Raw genomic sequence first — 26,038 nt, forward strand, 5'->3', positions numbered from 1 at the left:
GCATGTTGGATGCAGGAGGGGATGAGGGCTCTGACTGGAGGTATGGGCTCTGGTGTGGGTCCAGGGATAAGGGGTTTGGAGTGAAGGAGAGGGCTCCAGGCTGCGGGGTGGAGCCAAGAGGTTAGGAGTATGGGAGGGGGATCTGGGCCGAGTCAGGGGGTTGGGGCATGGGACGGGCTCTGGGCTGGGGATGCAAGTTCCAGGGTGGGGCCAGAAATAAGGGGCTCAGGGTGTGTGGGGGGGTCTGGGGTGGGGGTTGGGGTGAAGGGTGGGTCAGGGCTCTGGCTGAAGGTGTGGGCTCTGGTATGGGGACGGGGATGGGGGATTTGATCCATGTGGCGCCATGGCAGCCAGGGAGCCTACCTTACCCCTCTGCGCCGCTGACTGGACCTTTAATGGCCCGGTCAGCAGTGCTGACTGGAGCTGCCAGGGTCCATTTTTGCCTGGGTGTTCCGGTCGAAAACCGGACACCTGGTAACCTTAGTTAAAGCATATACCATTCTGGTTAGCCCACAGTCCAATCAAGCTGTAGTGAACCCTATTGTTCAAGCTCTGTGCCTCTCTCAGTCTGACCTCCTTAGTCAGTTCCCAGATGAGAACCCAGACTCCTTCCAGTAGCCATGTCTTATGCCCACCACCTCATATTTTCCTAGTCCTTTGTTCTCAAACTGGGGTCTTTCCTCATCTTCCGTGCTAAGAGATGGGGAAATACATCTCCCTCTCGGTCATTGGTTGCTAGATGTCAATGTCCTGGTGATCGGATTTTCCATTGTCTTAGTTTCTCCAGTGATATGAGGTCAGCCTCAGCCAGTCCCTTTCAATTACTCCTTCGGGCTCAGACAGCCAGGTGACATTCATACCTATGTCTCTTAGCCTACCTTGAGAGCACACAGTCCTTCCCTTCCCTTCCCCTTAGGTGGATGCCATGTATAATATAGGGGAAACTGAGACCCCCATATGATTCATAAAAATATTACAGAAAATTACCACTTTGTCACAATAACATCTAGCTATTATACAGGAAGTGTTGTATGCTAGGTCAATTGCTTCTATCTTTTAAAACTACTAAAGATTATCAAGGTTTTAAAGTTTCAATAAACAAGCCAATTTCCAACACCTCGGGAACCATAGAACATGATAGCTACTTAATAATATTATATTTTAAGGGTGATGTTTCCTGAGACCATCTACACTTGGAATTCAGTAAATTGTCAGAACAGATGATATACAATAGGCTCTTGCAACATAAAATTGAAGTCTCCTATAAAAATTCTGGAAGTGAAGGTCATTTGTTTTTAGATTATTGTCTTTTTCAACAGATGCATATTTCCAGTCACTCTGCTCCTGTTTACACCCCTCATTACTCTTGACAGATGCTGCTTTTTGTGATGTCTTTCAGAAACTAAAGGTCTCAAACACTGAGTATAACCCTAGCACATCACCATTAGTGTTTTTGTACATCACTGACCTATTGACAGATCAACACTACAATTCTTGGGCTTGCATAAGAATGACAAGTGCTGGAAAAGACAAAGCGGGTAATTTTGGCATTATAGTATTTTTCAATCCTTTCAAAGCTTTTATATATAGTTACATAGCTTTTATGTATTTTAAGTAGTGATCAGGATTTTTTTAAATTCAAAGGACACTTTTCATAGCATCATGCCATGCAACTGGTGCATTACAAATCTGACCTCACCCTCTTCTGTATTCCCCAATTCCCCCACCCCATAATATACATAATATCCTAGTTATAAGTATTTTAAATATTCTCTGGTAAAATGAGGTCTGGGTACCAAATATGGAAATCATTAAGGTACTAAACATTTGAACTGGATATTTTCAACAGTATCTACACAGTTCAGTATATTACTACTTATTATTATATTTTCCAGTTTTTAAAATTTGTTTCATTACAAACGGTATAGGATTATTCGCTCTAGAAACTGAAGATCTCTATTTAACAAGAGAAAAAATACAATTCAGAAGGTGTAATGGCAATGCAAGCTTGCTAACTTTACCCCAACATTAAGAACCAAACCCAACTTTCCACTTTTATGGGTAGGACCATATTTCAGTTTCATATGTCAGTTCTGGGTCACCTATTCAGCTCAGGTCAATGTTGACCAAAAGGTCTTATCATCTACTGACTGTTTGGTGGCTTATGTGAAAAGAGAAGAGGGAACACATACAGAAGCTCTCTGTTCCATTGGAGGACGAAAGCTTCTCCTAGGGACTGTTTCCCCAGTCTGGTTCTGGAGCAATAATGAGGGCATTTTTTGTTCAGGTACGTAGCAAACAAGTCTATTGTTAGGGTCCCCCAGAGACCGAATATGTAGTCGAGTACTGCCGGTCCATTTCCCGGCCAATGGGAGCTGTGGGAAGTGGTGGCCAGCACATCCCTGCAGCCCACACCACTTCCCGCAGCTCCCATTGGCCGGGAATGGCGAACTGTGGCCACTGAAAGCTGCGGGCAGCTGTGCAAAAGTAAACACGCTGTCTGGCGGCCTGCCAAAGGATTACCCTGATGGGCCATGTGCAGCCCAAGAGCCACAGGTCGCCCACCACTGACCTAGATAGATGATGCCTGTAAGGTGCCCAGGGATCCCCAGTATGTCCACTGGGGCAGAGGAAATGGCATAGATGGTGGCATCCATGGGTGTCCTTACCAGGTGGGTTGAAACGCCAAATGTGGGTGCACGTTGGATGTCCTCAGATGTTGCTCTGGTGAGCTGTGGTGTGAGGTAAGGAGAGATTGCCAGCCTCCTCACTGTCTGCCTCTTCTCTGGAGAATGGTGGTGGTGAGTGTCCCGGTGCAGAGTGTGATCCCAGGAATTGGGATATACTTGGAATTGGAGAGCTGATACCGAGTAGCAGAGATTCTGGAATCTTGGTTACCTGTAGATCCCTGGAGAAATGAAACTCCTTGGTACTGCAGGGATGGTTTTGCCGCTGCAGGCTCATTGGTATCGAGGGAGTTGGTGGAGTAGGCTGAGGTCTCTCATTCAATACGCGGCCACAACAGGGCTCTCTGGAGGCACTTGGTACTGTTGCCTGCTGTGTTGGTGCCAGTTTTGTAGAGATGGTATGGTCTCTTTCTCTTTTGATCCACGTGGGTCTTTTGGTTTTGTGACGGTACCTGTAGCATTCATGCAAGGTTCATGCACTTGGCAACATTCAGGGCACACCCAGAGTGTTGTGTAGGAGCAGTGCACACACGGCTCCTCTCAAGGGCATGAACCTTGGAATCTCGCCCAGATGACATCAACCGTGGGAAGCCTCCCAGGACTGGGCTCAAGGCCCGAGAGCAAGGAATGCGGTAGATAGAAATTGGTAAATAAGAATGTTAAACAAAGCCAGTGTATTACTTTTATCTGTTGGAGAATGTAATGCGCGGGGGGAGAGAAAGAATAAAGGAGAGGGTGGAAAGCTGACAGGACGAGCCCGTTGGCAGACCAGCCTGCTTGCTTGCTTAAAGCTTTGTGCTGTCTTGTATTTGGACCGCAACAGGTACCTACACACAAGGAACCATGAGTCTTATGAATGCCATGCTGCAGTGCTGCCAGTACTATCAGTAAGGAAGTGACTGATCTTGCCAGGGAGCTCCATTGGCCGAACAAGCCTTCAGATCAGGGGCCTATAGCCCTCTTCTTAGAAGCCTTCTGAGGGGAGTCAGTAGATTTGCTCTTAGACAGCCCTTCCTTGGAAGTTGATGGTCTCTGGGGTGACCATAGTTCAGGAGGAGACCCAGGATCAGAGGCTGGTCTGAGGGAACTCTCCACCATTAAGAGTTCAATTTTTTGCTTGCAGCTCTTCCTTGTCCTGCCCTTCATTTTTTGGCGGAAGGTGCACTTCCGCAGAATGTGAGCCTCTCCGAGGCACCGCATATAGAGCAAGTGACCGTTGCTGACTGATATTGCCTCTCTGCAGGAGAGGCAGTGTTTGAACCCGGGGCAGCCAGGCATAACCTTTAACAAGGGGTATTCCCCAGTAAGGGGGAGGAAAAAATGCATCAGGATTGTTAGGGAGATAAACAAAGGTGTAAGAAATTAAAAGAAAAAAATGAGAAAAAAGAAGAAAAACAGGGAATGGAGAAAACGGAAACTCTACTAAGAGACAAAGAATGGAAACTCTACTGTCAACTATAAAAATACAAAGCAAACTGATATTTGATTTGGACTGCTAATCATTCCAACTCAGGCCAAAGGTGGTTGAGAAGGAACCGAGGGCAATTTGCCCTCATGACGCTATATAGCCTTGATGTAAGGCACGAGACAGGGAGAGCACGTGTGTTGGCTGAATGGGCACTTCTTTCTAAAATCTCTGATCAGAGGTGCAGGAATTCAGACACATCTACAGTAGAGCACCCGTAGGGACACTACTCGATGAAGTAATCATAATTATCCAAAAAGAAGTAGCCATCAAACTCCAGTGCATTTGAAGGACTATATAACATAAATGGCTTTGTGTCTACAGATGTGTTAATGTATCATCCAACTTTTGACATTGCTTCATTTATTTTATACTTTTTGTGTTTTATTTATAAGTTGGAATAATTTCAAATAGGTGAATTTAATAACTTGTTTAATTTAAAGTTTTGGGGAGAAAGAAGGGAGGTATTGTTATGGAAAATCCATTCTGTGATCCGTGCTGGTCTTTCAGAGTACCGAGTATAGCAGCTGCGTCAGTTGAGTCCACTCCAGGATTTGGTTTTGACTAGGAAGTTCAGTCAGCTACAAACAGAGAAGCTGAATGCTCTATTCTCTGAGCTGCAGGATTAAATCAGTGATTTGTGTGATCATACTTTAAAACTACATAGTGCCTGTGTGATTCATTCTAGTAGCTCCTAATCAGCTAGGACACAACATGCAGGAGACCAACCTTTCATAAGAAGTGGATCAAGCCTGTGGAGTCCATTGCCCACAGAAAGAAGTGTGACACAGCTCTCAGCAGTCAAACCAAAATGAAAAACTCATCTCTTTGACTTACATTTCCCTTGATTAATTCTTATCACACACAAACACTACCACAAAAAAAAAATAACAACTCTCCCCCAGTAATCTAATCAAATTACTTCTTCTACTCCCAGAAAGGAAGAGAGAAATACATTGTTAGTTGTTTTTAATTATTGGGAGATGTTTAGAAGGACATGGGTGCCACATATGTTTATAGGCAGACAGACAATTATCCCCAGCCTGCACCTGTCCCTTCTCTTACATAGTGGTGTTGATATTGCTAACCTTCAACATTCAGGCCAAGATGAGAGGAGATATGCAACAGCATCTAAGTTCCTTAAGGAGAAGTGTGACAGAGTACCTACTGGGAATCTGGGGATGGATGGGTACAAGCCTGCTCACAGCTAAAGGCCTCTCCCTTCAGCCTTAGGGTAGGATCTACCGGACCTAGATTCCAAATAGTTTTGGGAGACAAATAATGAACCACAGGGATGGGAATGAGGTCATAGGGTTGAAAGCAGGGAGCCAGAAGGGGACGCCAGGCAAAGAACTCAACACAACATCCACTTCTCCTTGAAAGCTTTCAGGGAGCCAGCAGACGTGGCCCAGAGGAACTCTGTCCGAATACATGATCAAAGGAAGGAGTGGAAATGGGCCCCACAGTTGCAAAGCACCTCCCCATCTAGCATCCTCCTCCTGGTAGGGTGATGGCCACCTTGGTCATTGCCAGGAAGAGGTTGACAAGGAGGTCTTGCGACTTCATGGGGCCACAGATGGGGTATGCCTAAATCAGGACGTGTGGGGAAAAGTGCAGCCAGAACCTAAGAAGACAGTTCTGAAGGAGCCAGAAAAGAGGCTGCAGCCTGGTGCACTCAAGATGGATGTGCACAAGGGTCTCCCTGATGCCACAGAAGGGGCAGGTGTCAGGGGTGGGGGTGAACTGGGCCAAGTACACCCCTGTGATCATGGCTCTGTGAAGGAGCTGCCAGCTAATACCCCCAGGGGGACTGCGGGACTAAGGTGGAATTCAGGCTGGCCCACTGGGGCTCCTCATCCTTCACACATGGTAGGAGGTCCCGCCACTTCGTGGCAGGGCAGGACACGAGGGTGAGGAAATGAAAAGTGTGGATCATGAACGTGTACAGCTGTACCCAGAGCAGAGTCTGAAAACAAACCAGTTGCGGTCCATGCAGCTGGCTCAGGGTATGCTGAGAGAGGGACTGGGGGAGCTCACAGGGCCAGGGCCCGATGACGAGATCCAGAGGGCTAGGGGTGGGAGTGTGTGCGGCCAAGACCCACTCAAGGAAGGCCTAAGGGGCAGGTGATAAGGCTGACCTCATCTCCAGGAGTATGCACGGGGTGGGGAGGGAGGTGAGGGGTGGAGAACTGTATGCACCAGCCGAGTACCAGGGGATCCACCCAGGTCCTCTGGTCATAGTCTAGGAGTTATCTGATCCTGGTGGTACCTGCCAGGACCAATCTCTAGCACACCGAGGGGTACTCTGACACCTGCACACTGAGCTCAGGGTTGTGTAGCAGAGGCTACACGAGGAGATCTTACCCCTTGGCAGCCGCCACAGACCTGTTCACTGGGCCCAACTTCCAGGTCCAGAGGATGTCCTGGTAGAAGACGAGCAGGTCTTGCAAAAGACCCCTCGGATGGAGGTAAAAGAGCTGCCAGTTTTATCGGAGCCCTCAGAGGAAGTGGAAGAAGGTGTGTGCCAATGCACTCCACAGTAGACTACCTGCACTGTAAAGGAGTCTCTGCAGGACCTGGAAGCAGAGGACATGGATCTGACTGCGGAGGCAGAGCAGGCCCTATCCCCACTCTTCCAGGGGAAGGCTCAGAATCCCTGCAGAGACCCAGTGCTGTCCTGGCCAAAAGAAGTCCAGAGTAAACCTCTGAAAGTAGGCCAGGGAATCCAGGGATGGGCTCAGGGTGTTGAGCTGGTGACAGAGCATGGACAGGGCCAACTGATTAAGCACCAGCTCCCTCCCCCACAGAGAAAGGCACCGGAGCAGTCCCATCCATGCTCAACCACCCTGTCCTCCAAATTGTGCCAGTTCTCTGGCAGAGAGGGATGAACAGTAGAAAGGGGCATAGCCAGATAGAGCAGCGGACCCACGCTCCACTGGATGTCCTGGAGCAGAGGTGGTAGGGAGCTCGCCTGCCACTCATTCCTGACCATCAGGCCAGATCTCTTCACTCAGTTGACCCAGACAGAGGAGGCCACCAAGTAAATAGCTTGGCAGGCCTGAACCTAAAAGCCCGTAGAGTGTCCAGGAGATAACCATTGTCCACCCTGTTGACTGCCTGCTCCTGGTCCAGGGATAGGTGGGCAAATGACAGACCATCTCTACACCCAAGTTCGAGGATGTCCCAGACCAAATAAAGATCAAAGATGGTAAAGCCTGGGACCAGTCAGGATGGACAACATTTTCCAGCACAGACCCCAGCTGCAGTGAGATCACCTTCACTAGAACTTTGTAATCCGTGCTAAGGAACAAGATGGGGCACCAATTCTGAAGGTCACGAAGATCCCCTATCTTGGGTAGCAGAGCAAGCACAGCCCACTAGCACAACAAAGGAGAACCCTGATCCCCAAGGACTCGGCCAAGATGATGGCGAGGTCCTGGCCAAAGGCACCCCAGAATGCACAGGAGAACTACATGGTCCTTCTGTTGATGCCCAGAGATTTATTGGTGGGCATTGGATGAACGGTTTCCAAGAACTGAGCCAGAATGAGTGGCAGCTCCAGCTGGTCCCAGTTGCCTGTGCTGACCGTTGGGAGTCCATCCCACAGGCATCAGTTGGATCCAGGGAGAAGAGGCTAGTGTAGAAGGTCCTCTCCCGCATCTCCACTGGATCTGTAAGGGGGATGTGGTCACCCACCAGGGGGCAGGTGATGTGCTTGTTAGCCCCCCTCCTTTTCTCCAGGGAGTAGAAGAAGTGGGAGCTGCGATCCATCTTCCGAAAGAGGTGGATGCAGGATTGAATGAAGGCACCCCAACCCCAATATTCGTCAAAGGCCTGGAGTTCCTCTGGCTTCTCTCAGCACACTCTGCAGATGGATGGATCCCCGGAGCTGGTGGCCAGATGCCTCTCCAGCTTCAAGACATGCCATTCCAGCTGCTCTATCACTGTATCTCTCTGCCAGCTGGCCCCCGGGAGTAATCATGGCAAAAGAGCTGGGTGTGGACCTTCCCACATCCCACCACTGCTGCTTTGAGAGAAACATGCATGTCATGGCCTTGCCAGGCCAGCCAAACTTTCGGAAGGATGCCACAAAACCCACATCCTCCAGTAAGCTATTATCAAAATGCCAATAGGCTGGTCCCGGCCTCTCCAAGGTGAGAGAGGCTATCACGGCCACCAAATGGTGGTCCGAGAATGGGGCTGGCAGAGATGGAGGCAAGATAAATAAATACAGTCCAACCAGGAGTGGCACAACCAAGCATCCTCCACCTCATCAAGCTTGCAGCGTACAACATCCATCTGCCCTTCTACCTTTTCCCCTCAGCTATGACTCCTTTCTGCTCCTTTTCCTCTACGCTGACTGGGTTCCATTGATTCAAATGGAGCATTGAGAACACAAGAGAGACAGGCTTTTTCTACTCTAATTTCTGGTGCCACTGGATGCTCTGGAACCTGGGAAGGGCAACTGCCGAAAAGTCTTGCTCCTTCCTGGGCTGAAACACAGGGAATGAGCAACATGGGGAAATAGCTAGCTGAGTGTGGTTGACGCAGTAATGTGGACTGGAGAATGCTCAGTGCAGATGGAATGTTCCCAGAATTTTACTGTCAGCCCTATCAAACCTTTAATGAACATATGGAAACAATATTTTTCAGAAAATTGTAATTTGATCAAGTTTGGGGTTGATTTTCAGAGCAACAAAAGAAAAGAAAAGAAAAGAAAAGAAAAGAAAAGAAAAGAAAAGAAAAGAAAAGAAAAGAAAAGAAAAGAAAAGAAAAGAAAAGAGCTGGAGCTAGGCCTCTGGCATGGAAAATTTCTGTCTGAGTGGTTAAAGTTTGGCAAAAATTACAATCAACTGAAAACTGTGTTGTGATGGAATGTCTTAGGCAATCTTAATTATAGATAAATGTTGCTGCAAGCTTCACCTATAATAGCAATTATATTAATAATGTAGTAGGGAGAAGTCTCCTTCTCCTTCCCAGTTTTAGCCACGATCTTTAAAGAGATTTGACCCCTGCAGTCAGCTAATACACTGTAAAATAAATACACTACAAGATTCACTGGAGATACGTGGCAATTCTCCTTTGAAGAATGTACATAACTTAAGGACAATGACATTTTTGGGAGATTTTGCTAGCAGCTATGGCCTGGTGAAAATGTCCCATTTTACTCTTCGGAAGATATTATTTTTACAAATCAAAAATTAACTTTTTTTTAATCTAATGGTTCAGTAGTAGTGTACATCTCAGCAATAAAACAGAGATACTAAAATTAATTGAACATGCTATTGATAATCTCTGTGGCAACCACTTTCTAGTCTTATGGGAATGAAAATACTCCTATTTTTGTTATAAACGTATATCAAAAGTTAAGACATAAATGAAAAGTCTATTAAAAAAAACTAACAAAAGTTAAAGAAAAATCTGAAATCTTATTAAATTGAAAACCCCAAAATAGGTCAATGAAAGAATAGCCAGAGAAATATTACCCATTCTTGACATTAATCTAAGAATTATTTATGGTTCAAGAAAGTATCAGAGAACCTATCATCAAAGGGGGCAGGGAGGATGAGAAAACTGAAGAATTTCAGTAATTAAGCATGGGATTTTAGAAGTACCTAAGAGAGGTAGGAGCACAAGTCTCATTGAAAGTTAAGGGAAACGTAAATCTTTCTTTTAAAGGCTTTGTCTACACTACAGCCTATGTTGGCAAAACTTATGTCACTCAGGGGTATGAATATTCCCTCAGAGTGATATAGTTACACCGACATAAGCATTTGTGTGCACTGTGCTATGTCAGCAGAAGAGCTTCTCCCACTGACATAGCTTCTGCTGCTCCCAGAAGTGGGTTTTTATGCTGATGGGAGAACTCTCTCCTGTTGGCATACAGTGTCTTCACCAGACGAACTGCAGCAGAGCAGCTGTACCACTATGTATAGATATACCCTAAAAGATATGCCATAGTGCAAACAGAGTTTGTGGGCTTGATCAGAAATTGCTGGGTGCAGTTCTATGCAGGAAATTAGACTGGATGATCATATGGTTCTCTTCTGGCCTTGATCTATTAAATAAATTCATGAGTCAGGCACTTTTGAAAATCCCACTCATAATTATTAACACAATTCAACAAAAAATAATTCAGTGAAAAATAAATGCTACTTACGGACACAAACAGGAGTTTGTCCAGACCACTTATGATCTTGCAGGCAAATCCTGACAGATGTACCAACAAGCCGAAAGCCAGGGTTACACTGATAGACCACAGTGTCACGGTAACTGAAGCCATCCCCACTAATGTGGCCATTTACAATTGGATCTGGAGAACCACAATGCCCAGCTAGAATAAAGGAACAAACCAATCAATAAAACATACGTATATATTAAAATCCTGTTAATATTGAAAAGATGCTGATAGGAAAAACTACTGCTTCGTTCACCTTTATGACAAGCTTGGTATTAGAACCAAATCCTGCAAGGTGCTGTGATATACACACTTCCCTTGACTACCAGTGAAGGCAACAGGAATTGCAGTGCTCAGTACTTCGGAGGATCAAGTGTTTAAGTTAAAATATTGTATTTATGTTTTGTATAACTTACACCCTCAGTTTTAAAAGAACTTTGTTAAAAGTCAAATGGAGTTTCTTTTGTGCAAGCCAAGAACATATACTGATATACAGGGAAGTCAATTTTTGAAACTAAGTTACTCACAGTTCAGCACTTAAATTCTAAACTTACAAACCTAAACTTCTGATGGATAGAGATGATAAGCACTGACAGCTCCCACTAAAATCAATGGGAGATGTCATTGTTCGGTAACATGCTGTGGATGATACTTTTTAAAAAAGGGCCCCTACTATTTTAGTAAGTGCAAGAGGTTAAGACCAACATTTTCAAGTGTGGACATTGACTTTAGGGTCTTCAGCATTTGAGTGCCTTACCTGAGACAGCTTGGGCTGGATTTTAAAAGGGGCTGGGTAACTGAAGCTCCCATTAGTTTGTTGGCCTATGGATGATAAATAACTCTTGAGCCTAATTTTTCAGCTATCTCAAGATGGACACCCAAAACCACTGGCCATTTTCAAAAATTTGAATATTTATGTGATGTTATATTCAATATTGAGGTGCAATATACAATCACAGGAGGCTTAGTCATATTTCAACTTATTTTCTCTGGGCCTGATAGTCATTTACACCAAGGCCCCTTTATATTTTTCTGGCACTAAATTACATTTACACTCTTTTAGGTCCCTTATTCTGCCTCAGCAGCACAAACAGGCCATAGTGTAAATGAGAATTGGGCCTTCTCTGTTATTTGTTTGTGTCACAGTCTTAAACATAGGTTTTTGGTGTACTTTATGGCAAGATTGTAACCTGCTCCTATGTGTTCACACAGGAAAATAAGGGGCCTGGTTAATGCCAATGGGTATGCTGAGTGTTGACACAAGAATATATGGACTATCTGAGAAGGGAATATGGACCATTTGAGAAGGTACTAGAGGGACAGAATTTCAGCTTGGTCGCATTCAGAAACTGAGACTGAATACGTACAAAGTGAGGCTGGAAGAGATGTGACAGACTGTAATGAATTCCCTTAGAACGCAATTGGCAAAAGCTGACCTATTTGGCAGACTCCAGAGAAGCAATGGACACATTGCAGGAGCAGACTGAAAGAAGGCCCTGGCTTGTTTTGGCCTTGTTTTGAAATGGGATTAGCTTGATTTTTGGCTTATTGTGACAGTTGGGGTGCTTATTTACCATGTGAAAGTTGGCAACTGTGGTGCTGAGCCCTGATCAAGCAAATCTCTTATGTACATGCTTAACCTAAAATTAAAAGTCAATGGATTTACGCACATGCTAAGTCAAGCACAGGCTCAAGCACTTAGTCATATTGTACTACCATGGCCTCTTATGTAGAGGTAGTTCTTATGGATTGCATATAAAACCCGTGCTCTGCAGTCCAGATTGTCTTCATTGTGTTTCCAGATAGAGATCAAGGTATTAGTTTTGACCTAGGTCTCTGAAGTTTGGGTCCTGGTTACCTTAGAGGCTGATTGTCTTCTCATATGATACTTTAGCAACTGAGAACACTTGAGATACCTGAGCCAAAGCCACACCAAAGTTTAAAGAGGTTGGGGTCGGGCAGGTTTTTTCAGTTTTGATTTGATCTTGCTTACTCAAGCACAAGTTTTTTGAGCTTCAGAACATTCTGCGAAGGCTATCAGTTTACCCAAACTTTTGCTTGAGGCATTATTTTGAATAGATTTGGGTGAGCAGAAGGTAGGTAGAGTTCTTTAATTGAGAGTGCGCTCATATGCAGAGTTCAGTGTTGATCTATTTTTATAGAATTTGCGCTGAGTGATTTTATTTTTGGACCAAGTGTTTTATAAATTGGACAAAATAATTTAAAACTTAGTAAACAAAAATAAATAAATTACATTAAAAAAGACTAAAACTAGGCAAATCACAGCCAACAAATGACTGGCATTCCGCAGAAGGAGAATGCCCAAAAAATTCAGAGCAATTTGGGCTAACATTTTACAGGGTTATGATTAATGTGTAAATAGATATGTTGCATCCTCTTTCCTCCCTTTATCCTAAACTCTATACTTACTTTGTGTATTTTGGTACATTTGTTATATTTAGAAAAAAAAAATACAAATTATAAATACAAAATAAATTAGGCAAGCATTATTATTAGCCCACTTGTTAATTTTACACAAAGAAGTCAGTTATCAATAAGCTATCTGCCTTAACATTTAATGCCACAGCTATTTTCAGTTTTCTTATAAAATAGTTTTAGTATTTAATCCCAGATGAAATAGGAATGTTTAATGTGCCTGACAATCATATCCTGGTGAGTTATTGTGTTCCGTGAAACATTATGATGTGACATAGATAGCAAATCAATACAGAAGTCTTTCACCTCGATGATACCTATTGTATGTATTATGAATAATTTGGTTTGCTTCTTATGCTGTTTACTTCAAAGATAAAACTAAGACACATATGGAGATAGATGCAGCATTTTGATATCCTAGGGAACACATTCAAGAAATAGTAATTTACATGTATATCACAGTTTATTGCAAATCATTAAATTTCTCTCTGTGGATAAATGGTCCTTACTCATTTTAACACCATATTGGAGTCTGCCAAAAAGGAACATAAAGACCCTTTACCTACAGATATACATAGTCAGTCAAACACAAACAGAAATGACGCACATCTGAGTTTTCTTGAAAGATTTGCTTCAGCATCTCTGGAAAAAGTTTTGTCAGTTATTTGCACCATAAAACAATGCTGTTTTTGAGCTATTGATCAATTTAATACACACATAACAATTACTTTATCTTTTGTACTTTTTATGGTCTTCAAGAGAACATTAACAAGATTACTAAAAGTTGGTTTTAATACTGTCCATTTTGCACTGAATTTCTCATTTCTTTCTCTCCAACTTTCTTTTTTAACCAAAAAAATTACAAAAGAAGAGAGAGTGAAAGTAGGTTGTATGTGAGAACATGCGTATTGTGCCATTACTTTCTTCTTGTTCTAAATACGGAAGAACAAAGCCTTTCTACTAAAGTCTTCATATGGGCAAAAAATACAAAATGGGGCAGGGGAATCCATATATTGAACTGCAATATAAAAATTAAAGAAGAATCCAACTCCATTATGAATGCCTTTTCATTTTGTTTATATCTCAGGTGAGAAGTTGTGATGGAATGTAATTTATTGTGTCATGCCTGTCTTTATGAAACAGAAAATCGTCCTTTTATAAACAAAGGAGTATTTTGTTCCTTGAGATGGACACTCCCTAGGCTTTTGTTCTAAAATGTTAGCCATAATTAGATAAAAACAGCTAAATTCTAATAGAGTGAAAGAAAATAATACACAGCACAACACATTTTTCATATTAGGACAGCTTCATTTTCTACAGTATTTATTACACATTCACCTGACAGCATTGCATTTCCAGGATCTAGTAATGAATTTGAGTTGTAAAGAAAGACTTTAGGTATATTTACCCAGACATCGGGTTTCAGTGCCACTCCAGAGTCCATTTGCTAAGCACTCTCTCACATGAGATCCAACTAGTGTGTACCCTGTGTTACAGGTGAAGATTGCAGTGGCTCCATACACCATTAAGGTTCCAATCTTATTACCGTTTGGTGGAGAAGGGAGGCCACCGCAGGAGACAACTAGGGGAAAAAACATAAAACAGAAACTGAAATATGAAATAATCTCTTCATAATCTCTTAGATACAAGAAATAACACAATTCCTTATAGCTTTTGTAAATCTATGTTTTTTGCATAGGCTTAATATATATAAATTTAAGAATCTGATGTAGTATAGAATCCAAATTAAGAGTTTAAAATTATGCCTTCATTGGCACAGGTGTGCCAGATTAAGGAAATGCTCAGGGATCCCTTCCCCCCTCTAGGGCACCAGTGCAGAGGATAGGCACAATCTACCTTATAGTCTGAAGCACAAAAGGAATGTGAGGAACAATGCTAGTCATCCAAGATTTGAGCACCTCTGGGTAGATCATGGCAGTACTCCAGAACACTGCTGATTCCTATTGTACAGAATAGGAAGAATTGCCTCCCCCTGTACTTTCCCAGGTCTGTGGGTATTTTGCTTGTTAAAAGACATGAGGTTTTTATATATTGAACTCAGCACAGATGATGAATTTTCTTAATATAGTATCTTCTGTGGATATTTACAATAAATGTTATATACGGTAAACTACCCGATTAAATGTGATAAATCTTTCAATCTGTCGACAACTGGTCAAACCTAGTTAAACTTGATCTGTTATCTTTCCTTGTTGCCATTAATATACATTTAATAAGATGGCAATTGAAGAAGTCCTTTGTTGGTTTAGCTAGTTCCATTTCTATTTTACTGATGGATAGCACAGACCTTTTCTACATTTTCTTTATTTTCAAAGGCACATGTTACTCAAAACCAAAATTTCAATGACAGGAAATTTCCTCTCTCAATTCTTAAGGTACTCTCTTCCTCTTCTATATGTAACTTGGTAATAATGGACAGCTATAGTTTAGGACCCATAATGGATTTCATTGTAGTCAGTCACACCAGTACATGCATTTAGGAAATAGATTACCAAAGCTCATTGTGTCCCAAATTTCTACTGAGGAACATCAGATGTTCCAGATTTAATGTAAAGATTCCTTTTGACTGCAATTCAAGAAATAACTGAATTAGTTTGTGGAGAAGCCCAATTTTGTAAGATGTCTGATTATAAATATACAGGATAATGATGATATGTACATTGCACACTCATTTTAATTTAGTTCACTAAAATGTTATATAGTGCACTGTATTATGCATATATATGCAATACTTTACATTTGTCAAATGACCTCTGATTTTTTCTAGCTGATTGAAATTGCATCAGCATGTCTGATGAGTTGTATCTTATTTTGTTAAAGAAGCCATCCTGCATAACCTTAAGGAGAAATGAAGTGCGACTAATATACCCAATTAAGCCTCTCCAGCCATAGACATCCCCAAACCTGACTTCTAGTGGGTCCTTCAGAAAAGTCACATTATATAAATGGATATTGAGATTTAAATGCTTTAATTACATCAACGATTATGTTTCAACTATCCTTTCTGCTGCTTCAAAAAACATAAGTGTACACAGCTAGAACAGAATCTATATTTATTTATTTAATTTCAGAAAGAGACTTCAAAGAGAAACTGCAGAGCTACAATTCATTTGCAAATTTAACACCATTAATGTGGGCTTGAATAGGGACTGGTAGTGGCTGGTTCACTACAAAAGCAACTTTGCCTCTCCTGGAATTAACACCTCCTCATCAATTGTTGGTAGTGGACTACATCCACCCTGATTGAATTGGCCCTGCCGACACTGGTTCTCCACTTGTGAGGTAACTCTCTTCTCTTCATGTGTCAGTAAGTTTATGCCTGCATCTGTAATTTTCACTCCATGCATCTGAAGAAGTGGGTTTTTTTACCCACGAAAGCTTATGCCCAAATAAATCTGTTAGTCTTTAAGGTGTCACGGGACTCCTTGTTGTTTTTATTTTATACCATATCTTCTGTATATGTGAGTGACAAAACACAATAAACACTGTCTTCTGAGAACAATTTTCAGTATGCTTCCAGATCTTAATATTATATACACCATACAAAAGTACTACTGAACATATTTTAGCAGCTGATGTTTGCCCTCATTAAATTCTACAGGTGAAATAACATCTTTACCTTGCAAATAAATTAATAATAAATCTTTAATCAGGAGTGCATAAACATGTCCATTAGGATTTTGCATCTATTACTTATCTCTTTGTCAAATAGATCTTATCTGGAGCACTCTCTCTATTGTCTTCTCTAATTACCTTACTAGGGTTTTTATCACTGTGGCAGTTTGTGAAGAACTGGCCTTTTCAACAAATGTTTCAGCAACTGGAAAATGGATTCCAGGATGATCCAGCTGCAAAATCAGTTTCTAATTAAAGAAGGTGAAAAACTAAGCTTTAGAGATTATGTAATAGTCGCTACCCAAAAGATAAAGGGTGTAATTTCAGTTAATGAACTCAAAATGCTATTCTTTTTAACTACAAAAGAAAAATCAATATTCTCCTTATTTCATAGCAATTATGAAAGAGCTATCCTATTTTTCTACCCTTATTTATTCAAAATGAACTCTTCGGCAAATAAACCTAAAGAAAAAACAAACCACCCCTGTGACATGTCATGCCATATCCTTTATGAAAATATGCTTATGATATGAATATGACATAACTGAGATATACATTAAGCAAGATGGCTTATGTGAGATATCATTGGAAAGGTTATGATCTATTGAATGTGATTATCCTATTTGTATGCATGTATAATTTCTGTATCTGAAATTAGGAATATTGACTATGTATCTGTATTTCAACAATGCTACTTTGCGTGACGTACACTGCCAACACATCAGGTACAACAATGGAAAAGTCAGACAGGGTGGATAGCCCATCAACAAGGACAGTGGACTGTAAAAGAGCTTAGTCTTCCTGTGAACATGTGGGTCTGCCTGTGAAGAATGGCTACAAGGGCCCTACAGAGTACAGTATCTTGTCACCTGATACTAAAACATTACCTGAGACCAGGTGGTCAGTTCTCCCCTGCTATCCCACCCAAGATAAATGCTGGAAACAACTAAGAATGAACAGGTGGAAAAAACTGGGCCCAGGCTGGAAGGGCATCTGGCCTGGTTCTAAGATTATTAGAACCACATTTAGGGTGAGAACTTATATGTAACCAGTTTCTTTAGTGTATGAAGGTTTGTTTGTGTGCTCTATTTTATTTTCTTACTAATCTGCCTTGTTCTGTCTGCTACCTCCTTAACTACTTAAAATACACCTGTTATAGTTGTAGTGAGTACATTTACTTTTGGTTTATAATACAGCCCAGTTTATGTGATTTCTAACTGCAGGGGTGGGGGGACAAGAAATTCACAGTGACGGAAGAGGCAAATATAATGTATCTTTGGGTCTGTACTCCAAGTGAGGTGGACATCTGAGTGCTGGAGTAAGTGATCTGCAACTGGGTGTGGCCCTGCCTGAGTGTGCATTAGAGGAGGTTTTAAGAGTCTGGCTCAGCAAGGCCGGTTAAAGGGGGCTCATGCTGGCAGAACAGGTAGACTCAGTGGTATCTCAGCACATCAGGTGACTTCCCAAGGGGTCCGACCCACCACAGTACCACCATTCACAGAAAGTCCAAAAATCACACAGTTGCCCTGCCCTAGTGGCTACTATACTTGCTTTGCTTTTCTAGCCTATTTCACAATATATGTATGTAATTTTATTTTGTTTTTTAGACAATGATATTGTTTTATTCAGTAGGGGCTCCTACTTCTGCTGACACTTCCTTTACTCCATTCCTTCCCTTTGCAAGCATGGGACACTGGTTCCCACCTGTCCCTGTCTAAGCACGCTGCATGTGATGAAGGTCTGGAACAACACAGTTCTCAGTGTCTGGTGAGTGCAGTTTGATTGGTTGCTGACCCTGGGTGGGAGGGGCTATAAATAGGGCTAACTGCCTAGGAAGCTCTATTTCCTCTTCCTTTCCTTTCTATGACTGGAGAGGTGTTTACCGGGCCACTTCACCATGAATGGTCCAGTGAAATATGTATTAACTACCTATGCTAAATAATCTGTTCCATCCTGTATTTAGCTGTGATACTCTGAGTAAGTTTCCCAGATCTAAAGAAGAGCTCTGTGTAAGCTTGAAAGCTTTTTTCTCTCACCAACAGAAGTTTATCCAATAAAAAGATATTACCTCATCCACTTTGTCTCTCTAATATCCTGGGGCTGACAAGCCTACAACAACATGGCATACAAGGCATTATTGACATTTCTGTAGGCTCTAGCAGGGCTGTATAGGTTAGAGTGGCTCTGTTCATTTATTTCTGAGAAATCGGTCATTGAGAAATAGATCTTCTGCTCCAAGAATTATTTTACATATGGGTTCCACAGGGATTCCCGTTTGTTCAATTTGCAAAGGAGGGGAGATTAGCTCATTCTAAAAAAAATCTTCCTTGGATTAATATACTTTTCAGAATAAAGTACAAAACTGATTCTGAAAGATTGTGTGGTCTGCAGGTGGAGGACAGGATTGAAGGCAGACATACTACCTCTCCTTCTGACCTCAGCACAGGGAACAGGACGCTGTGAAGCTGATGGGGTGTAGCAGGGCTCTCTTCTGCTGAACATTGACTGGTATATGGGTCCCAGAGAGACCCATAGGCTGCTCTAAAATATGTAGGTTTTGGAGTCAGGACCAGCACAATCCACAGAAACAGGGAACTGTAATTAGATCCCGGATATATACACACCCTTCCCTGCTTCCCCCCGACCCACACCACACAAAGCAGAACTTGAATGTGGGTGAGTCTCCCCATATGTAAAAGGGATATGTTGTAATGAACGTATGAAATGGACCCAAATAGTGCGATCCTCATATGTTATTCAAGAGCAGAAAGCAAAATCATGTACACATATTCCCTTTCAGAAATTATTTAAGGAACAACAATATCCTCAACTAGTCTATAAACTGTATATGCAATGTTTACCCAGATCAGAACTCCCAAATGAACTCATGAGTCAAGCATGGGTCATCATCCACTTAAAGGAGCAACTATATAGCTACTCTGACAACATATTTTTGACTTTCATTAAAAAAATTGGCACCTTGCTTTGAGAGTGTTGATCTACAAACAAATTACATCTCAATTCTAAAACACTTAACAGTGTAAGCAAATGGGTTATTCAATAAATTCTCAGTTTGCACAAGTTGATTTCAAACAGTGGTAGTCAATCAGATTTATTTGCTTTCAATTTATCAGCAGAATGTTAGGGAAACAAAATAGTCTCATCTTATTACAGAAATGAAGCAAATAAAAAAACCCACTAAAAATACAAATATACTATCAGAAAACATGATATTTGGTAAACAAGAATGCTCCTTACCCTTACAACTTGGCCTTTCATCACCTCCACTCCATGTTCCATTAGATCTGCACTGTATGAGTCTTTGACCCCCTAAATAATAGCCAGGACTGCAGCTCAGCATGACTTGAGCTCCATACTCATTCAATGACCCAGCTATCAGCCTCCAGATGACATGCTCTGAGAGCAGAGTCTCAATGCTGAGGCAAATTGCAGCTGTGAAGAAAGGATACTTGTATATTAGCACTTTCCCCCACATTACTTCACAAAAAAATGACTCATGGTCTTACTGAGAGGAGGCTTTCCATGTGAAATGAAGCATGCTGTGAACATTTTTAAAATACAAGTTCCAGCAAAGAGCAACAGACATTGCACAATACAAAGGGATTTTAGTAGTTCATAGTACATTGCAATTTAGTTACAATAGAACAATTATATAGTTATATACAGTTACATTTTCTAAGATAAAGATGATTTATTTAAATTTAATTAACAGAAGGATCAAATTATAGACTTCAGTGAGTATATAAGGAATAGCAGACAATGATGAAGTACTTAATAGACAATGGGGAATCTTCTCAGGATATAGCATTTTGTTATCTAATGCAAAAGACAGTCCAGTTCTATCAACAATGTCTGATAAATGTAACATTTAAAAAAATGTCTCATTTCATTGCACATAAAATTTATTGGGCTCTAACTGGATTCTTTCAGGTGTATCCTATAAACACACTGTAGTGAACAGTGTTAAATATTCAGTCCTAATTACTGGGAAATTAATGTACTGTAAGTACACCATAGCAATTATTGGAGCAGTTGCCATTAAATAAAAATCAACATTTGACACATCACAGTGATTTCAGTACTGCAGCTTCTCTTATTCCAAGTTTGGGAAGATAGTGGACTTAGTGTAAGTAACGGAGAACATCAGTGTTACATTTTTCATGATACTCGTGCAAGTTATAACTGAATGTTGTGTGAACTGGCATAGGAACCATGAAATTTATAGTGTAGTTGGAGATAAAGTTAACAGCAGGCTTGAGAAATTATTTATTAAAGTTCAAAGATAAAGTTCACAGAATATTTATTTGACTGGTATGAACATCATTCAAAAAACATGTCCTAAATATAAAAGTTGATTACTTTTTAGTCTGATTTCATTTTATTAAAATATTTGTGGATATATACAGATCTTTAAGAAAAGAAAATAAACACTCATAAATTCAATATCCTAGATTCTGAGTTTCAAAATTACATTGCTATAGAATAATAAGGGTTCAGAACTTACTAGTGAGTGCCCTTGTCACACTGTGACTATAGGAAAAGCCAATAGCCACTAACATTTGTGAAAAGAAACATTTATCCTTCTTAGCCCCCACACCATATATATATATATATAAAATACAGCTAAGAAAACAATACAAAATACAAAAATCTTGCCTTTGCATCTGGCCATAAAAATTAAGATACATGCCAAAGGTCCTGTTTTAGCAATCATCATATCTGATCATCTACAAAATCCACTTGGACATTGAATTACTATTAATAGCTCATATAAAGGCCATAAGGATCTGAAACAAATACATAAGAAACCAAAAATTGTGCTAAAAAATTAAAAGGTAATTAAACACAAAAGGGGCTGATTCTTGTTTAAACTAAGGCCACTTTACTCCACCCTGACAGTGTTAATGAGCCGCAAAGTGGATATAAATTACATTTACACCCACTTTAAGGCTACTTTCCTTTGCCAGGGGGGTATAAAGTAGACTTAATGCAAATGGGAATTTAGCCCTCAAGTGTTTGGTGCATAGAAACAGTAAAAGAGAAGAGGATTAGTGAAATTCTTGGATTGTGATTAAAAAATAATGCATTTTTAAAATGTAAATTTCCTCTGGTTTGTACTTATTGTTAACTGTTTAGAATATTTTAGTAAATCGTGATTACAAGCATGTCTTTTCCAGGACTTCATGCACCCATGGTATAGGTTCAATCATTACAACATACAGAACTGACACTGCTGGAGGCATATATGGGAAAGATGCAATAGTTTCCCAGCTGCGAAAATTACCCAAAGCGTGTGTGATTGGCAAATATGAGGCTATACCTCCAACCAGGGATGACATGTATATATACACACACTGGATCTTTTTCAGTTTAATCCAAATGTGGTTACCAAATTGTACAATAAAATTGAAGCATCCATATTTTGAGATAAGTTTATAGTTCCCCGTCCCCATTACAGTATTTCACATTTTTTGGAAGCAGTTGCTCAGTTTAGGTGATCACTTCCTACCTGTTAACACCATTTTAGCTGCTAGTAATTTGTTTGTTTGTTTAACAGCAGCTCAAGGTGTTTCCAGATACAAAAATCAGATGCTGAGAAAAAGTGGTTATTTGTTTACTAGTAATTGATAAATAAATTATTAAATGACCAAAATGTTCAATATAAAATCATGTAGGTCTATCATATGATATACATTATTTTAAATAAATATTCAGTAACTTTCTAGATCTACCATAAGGTTAATTTTCATCACTGCCTCTTTCAAGTAATGGTTTTAGAGAGAAATATGGTTCTTTCAAAGATGAAAGGGAGCCTCTTATTTAGCTTAATCTTCACCAGTAAAGAGATTCAAGCTCAATCACAGGGGATATTTTAAACCATTTTAGAGATAAGAGGTTCACCTATTTCAACCTTATGTAAATGAGCTCCCAAAATAATTACTCTTAATCTGACAGATTTTAGTAGGAAACTTTGTTGACAGTTCAGATATACAAAAATCACCTCCATTCTAACAGCAAACACTTTTCTACATCACTTTTACATTTTGCCACAGCAAAATGCAATTTCCACTTGAAATCAAATATGTTATTGCCAGAGTACAAGATATGCTCTCTCTAGTTCATGGCTATATGTAAGTGTAACTGACTCTAAAATGCTGCTTGAGGTATTGTAGTTTTTAATTCTACAGTGAATTATTCTGATTCATTAATTTCCACTTCATTCAGGAGATAAAAAATAAACTAACAGTTGCTTTATTTAGCTCACCCAGGTTTTCTAGTGTCATAATTAATTAGATTCCTCAGTCTTCCCTTTGTGAATTACAGAGACTACAGACATTTGTCATTTACACAGATGAAACTATTTGCATCAGAGATTATTTCAACTTCATCCAGATGTAAAGAAGCAACTGTCTTCTTTCAACATTGATTTGTTTTTATGAAGTAATGTGTGAGTAAGCACTGCTTGTTACTAAGTCTAGTTCAGTAAATAGTAAATTACATATCTAAAAGTAAGATTAGGTGTCATTTCAGCAAAATGATTTCATCTACATATACTAATATCCATGTATACACACAAATGCAGGGAATTCATTTTGAACTATAACCGCCATTAAAAAGCACTGAGAAATGGAGCTACTGTAGCATTATAAAATATGGGTTTCAGAGTAACAGCCGTGTTAATCTGTATTCGCAAAAAGAAAAGGAGTACTTGTAGCACCTTAGAGACTAACCAATTTATTTGATTTGTGCTGGAAATGGCCCACCTGATGATCACTTTAGATAAGCTATTACCAGCTGGACAATGGGGTGGGAGGAGGTATTTTTTCATATTCTCTGTGTATATATAAAGTCTGCTGCAGTTTCCACGGCATGCATCTAATGAAGTGAGCTGTAGCTCACGAAAGCTCATGCTCAAATAAATTGGTTAGTCTCTAAGGTGCCACAAGTACTCCTTTTCTTTTTATTATAAAATATGTTTGTCTCTAAATACTCAGCCTTCCACAAAAGGGGATACTGACAAAAAAAGTAGTAGTATACCAAACTGAGCTTCAAAACGAACCTATTTCTGGAACCTTTGAAAAGGACATTAATCATGTTCCTTTAGCTGTATTAGGCCCCAGTCCTTCCAAGATTTATTTACTGTATGTGCTTAATTTTATATACTGTTAGTAGTTTCACTGAAGTGAATGGGACGACTCACAATGCATAAGTTAAGCATGCTCACAAGTTTGGAAGGACTGGGGACTTCATTGTTTTCAGCTTTGTGGTCTTCAGTTAGGTTTTTAAAATAAGATATTTACAAACCTGTATTTTAATAAGGTTATTGATTTAATCTCCTCTTTAGGAAGCACTAGAAATAGTGTAAACTAGTTTGTCTAAATAGCTTAATTTGCATATTTTCCCTGTAAATCAATTTTGCCATCTTTCAGGCCTTATATCAAATCCACTTTTACGTTATTTAACTTTGCCATAGTTTACTTAAACTGTTTACTCATATTGTGTGCCATGCATTTTCAGCACAGGCTCCAGGGGCATTCCTGATGCCTTCAATCCCAGATGTACCTTCATCATTTCCACTAGTTGCAACAGGGTTCCTATTGTCAGCTGTGAAGACCCCTAAATATTTTGTTTTTCAAAGAAGCCACATTTGACCATTGGGAATCAAAGTCTATAAGGAACAAAGGCTCAAGAGTCACAACCATCAAAATGCACTCTCCAATGCATCTCATTTTGGATCGTTAAGGTTTTGACTCATGTCTGGAGTGGTGGGAGTTTGGAGAATATAATCTCTTCTGATCCTGCTGCAGAGGGAAAGCATAGTTCCCCTCCTTCCCATCTGCTTTGATAAAGCACAACTCCTGAACACCCTTCTGCAAAGCGTTTGTAATTATAAAAAGTCCTTGATAATTTCTTGTTCCTGTCTCTCGTCCTTTTCAACAATCACAATCTGGCCTTTTGAGATCTTCATGGCAGACTGATTTTTCCTCTTCAGTTGATTGATGGTTGTCAGCCCTTGCTTGCCTTGACATAAGTGACAAGAGCATTCCAAGTTCTCTGCCAGTGTCTCTTTACACATGGTGTTCTAAGCAGTAACCTATATGCCTGTATGCTTTTTTATTACTTTTTCAAGAAATAATTTTGATAAATGCACTGAGGGTATAATGAGAAAAATCACTAGTTATAAGAGCTTGATATTATTATTATTATGTGCAAGTGTAATGGCATGAGATACTTGGCTGCTATCCCTGTAACTAGTTTTCTCTGATTAAAAGAAATGGAAAGTGCAGCTTACCATGCATTGTCCTTGATTAACAAAATGCCAGTACAATGACGATGCATCATCTAACTACATTAACAGTTTTTAGTAATTTATAATACAATAGATGCTTTATTTTAGGTCTTATTTGTATCTCAGGACAGCAATTCATTCAATTAAATTATTGTTCAGAAAGATAATGAAAAATAGAAATGATGTTTCTTCCAGAATAAATTGCTACAGATATATCACATGAGAACAGTAGCCACCACTGTCTAAACCATCATATAACTTAGAATTCTAGAACTATCAAGCATGTTTCAAAAAGATATCTGTAGTATGTAGATTTGTGTAAAGTTATCAGTTTGGCCCAAACTGCTACTTAAAATGTTTGAAATTAGGAAATGAGCATGCAGATTTCGAGGAGTTGTTCTTAAATATTAAAGAACAAGAACAAAGAAACCATGAAAAAGAATTAAAACAATAAAATTATCTACAAGGTCTATTTTTTTTTTCAAGTAACCTTTAAAATTCAGGTATATTACAAAAAAGGTTATATTTCCAGATCCATCGCCCCTTGTTTCTGGGAAACAACCAGGAAAGGAAAAACAAATAGGGACTGGGTTTAACATTTTATTTTAATGGAGTAATACACTTGATTGTATTTATATTTATCTAGATAGATAGATATATAATCAACACTCACATATACTTTTTATAATATAACATGCATGAGATAAATATAAAAGGCCATAGCTTTCTGATGATATATTGTATAAAGCAATGGTACTTAACCTTGGAAAGCTAGTAAGACACTTTTCAATCTACTGTAGTTCCAGAGAGCTAGCAAATAAGTGTACTGTGACATCCTGACATTGCACAATGATGTCTGAGTTGTGACCCAGAAGTTGCAACAACTCAGCAGTTTTAGTTTATTGACATCTTCTCAAGAGAAACATCACAGTGAAATATCATAAAATGTTATGTTGATTATTTTGTGGCACAATGTCTCTTTATGACACAATATTTTAGGTCAGATCCTTGAGTGTGGTCCAAAAGTAGAGTGCAAGTTGGGGATGGTGCACAAAGCTTAAAGCGGTCTTTGCACTCCCCTGATCCTGCTGCTACTGTGTGTGTAGCTGTTCTCTCTGTACCATGTTAAAGCAGCCTCAGGGCAGCCTGCTCCCATGGAAGAAAAAAGCAACATTTCTATTCATTTCACTGTAGAGAATATTTGGAATTTTGTGCAGTAAGCAGCCAGCAAAGTACTAAACTATGATAACTGTGCTATTTATCATTTTCATAAGATTTTAAAATTACACTCCGCAGTTTTCTAGGGAGTTAAGAATGCCGTCTTA

General features: G+C 40.1%; 1 protein-coding gene across 2 annotated transcripts in view; it reads right to left on the minus strand.

Annotated features, from left to right (window-relative positions):
* Positions 1 to 26,038, minus strand: part of CSMD1 (CUB and Sushi multiple domains 1) — a 2,003,711-nt gene that overhangs the window by 98,703 nt on the left and 1,878,970 nt on the right. For both annotated transcript variants that reach the window (XM_073336216.2, XM_073336215.2), the window contains exons 51-53: positions 19,661 to 19,855; positions 14,175 to 14,348; positions 10,313 to 10,486 (exon numbers count right to left, since the gene is read on the minus strand). In XM_073336216.2, coding sequence (XP_073192317.1) covers positions 10,313 to 10,486; positions 14,175 to 14,348; positions 19,661 to 19,855 — 543 coding nt within the window. The remainder of the gene's footprint in view (positions 1 to 10,312; positions 10,487 to 14,174; positions 14,349 to 19,660; positions 19,856 to 26,038) is intronic.

The sequence above is a fragment of the Lepidochelys kempii genome, chromosome 3, assembly GCF_965140285.1.
Source record: "Lepidochelys kempii isolate rLepKem1 chromosome 3, rLepKem1.hap1, whole genome shotgun sequence".
Lineage (NCBI taxonomy): Eukaryota > Metazoa > Chordata > Testudines > Cheloniidae > Lepidochelys > Lepidochelys kempii.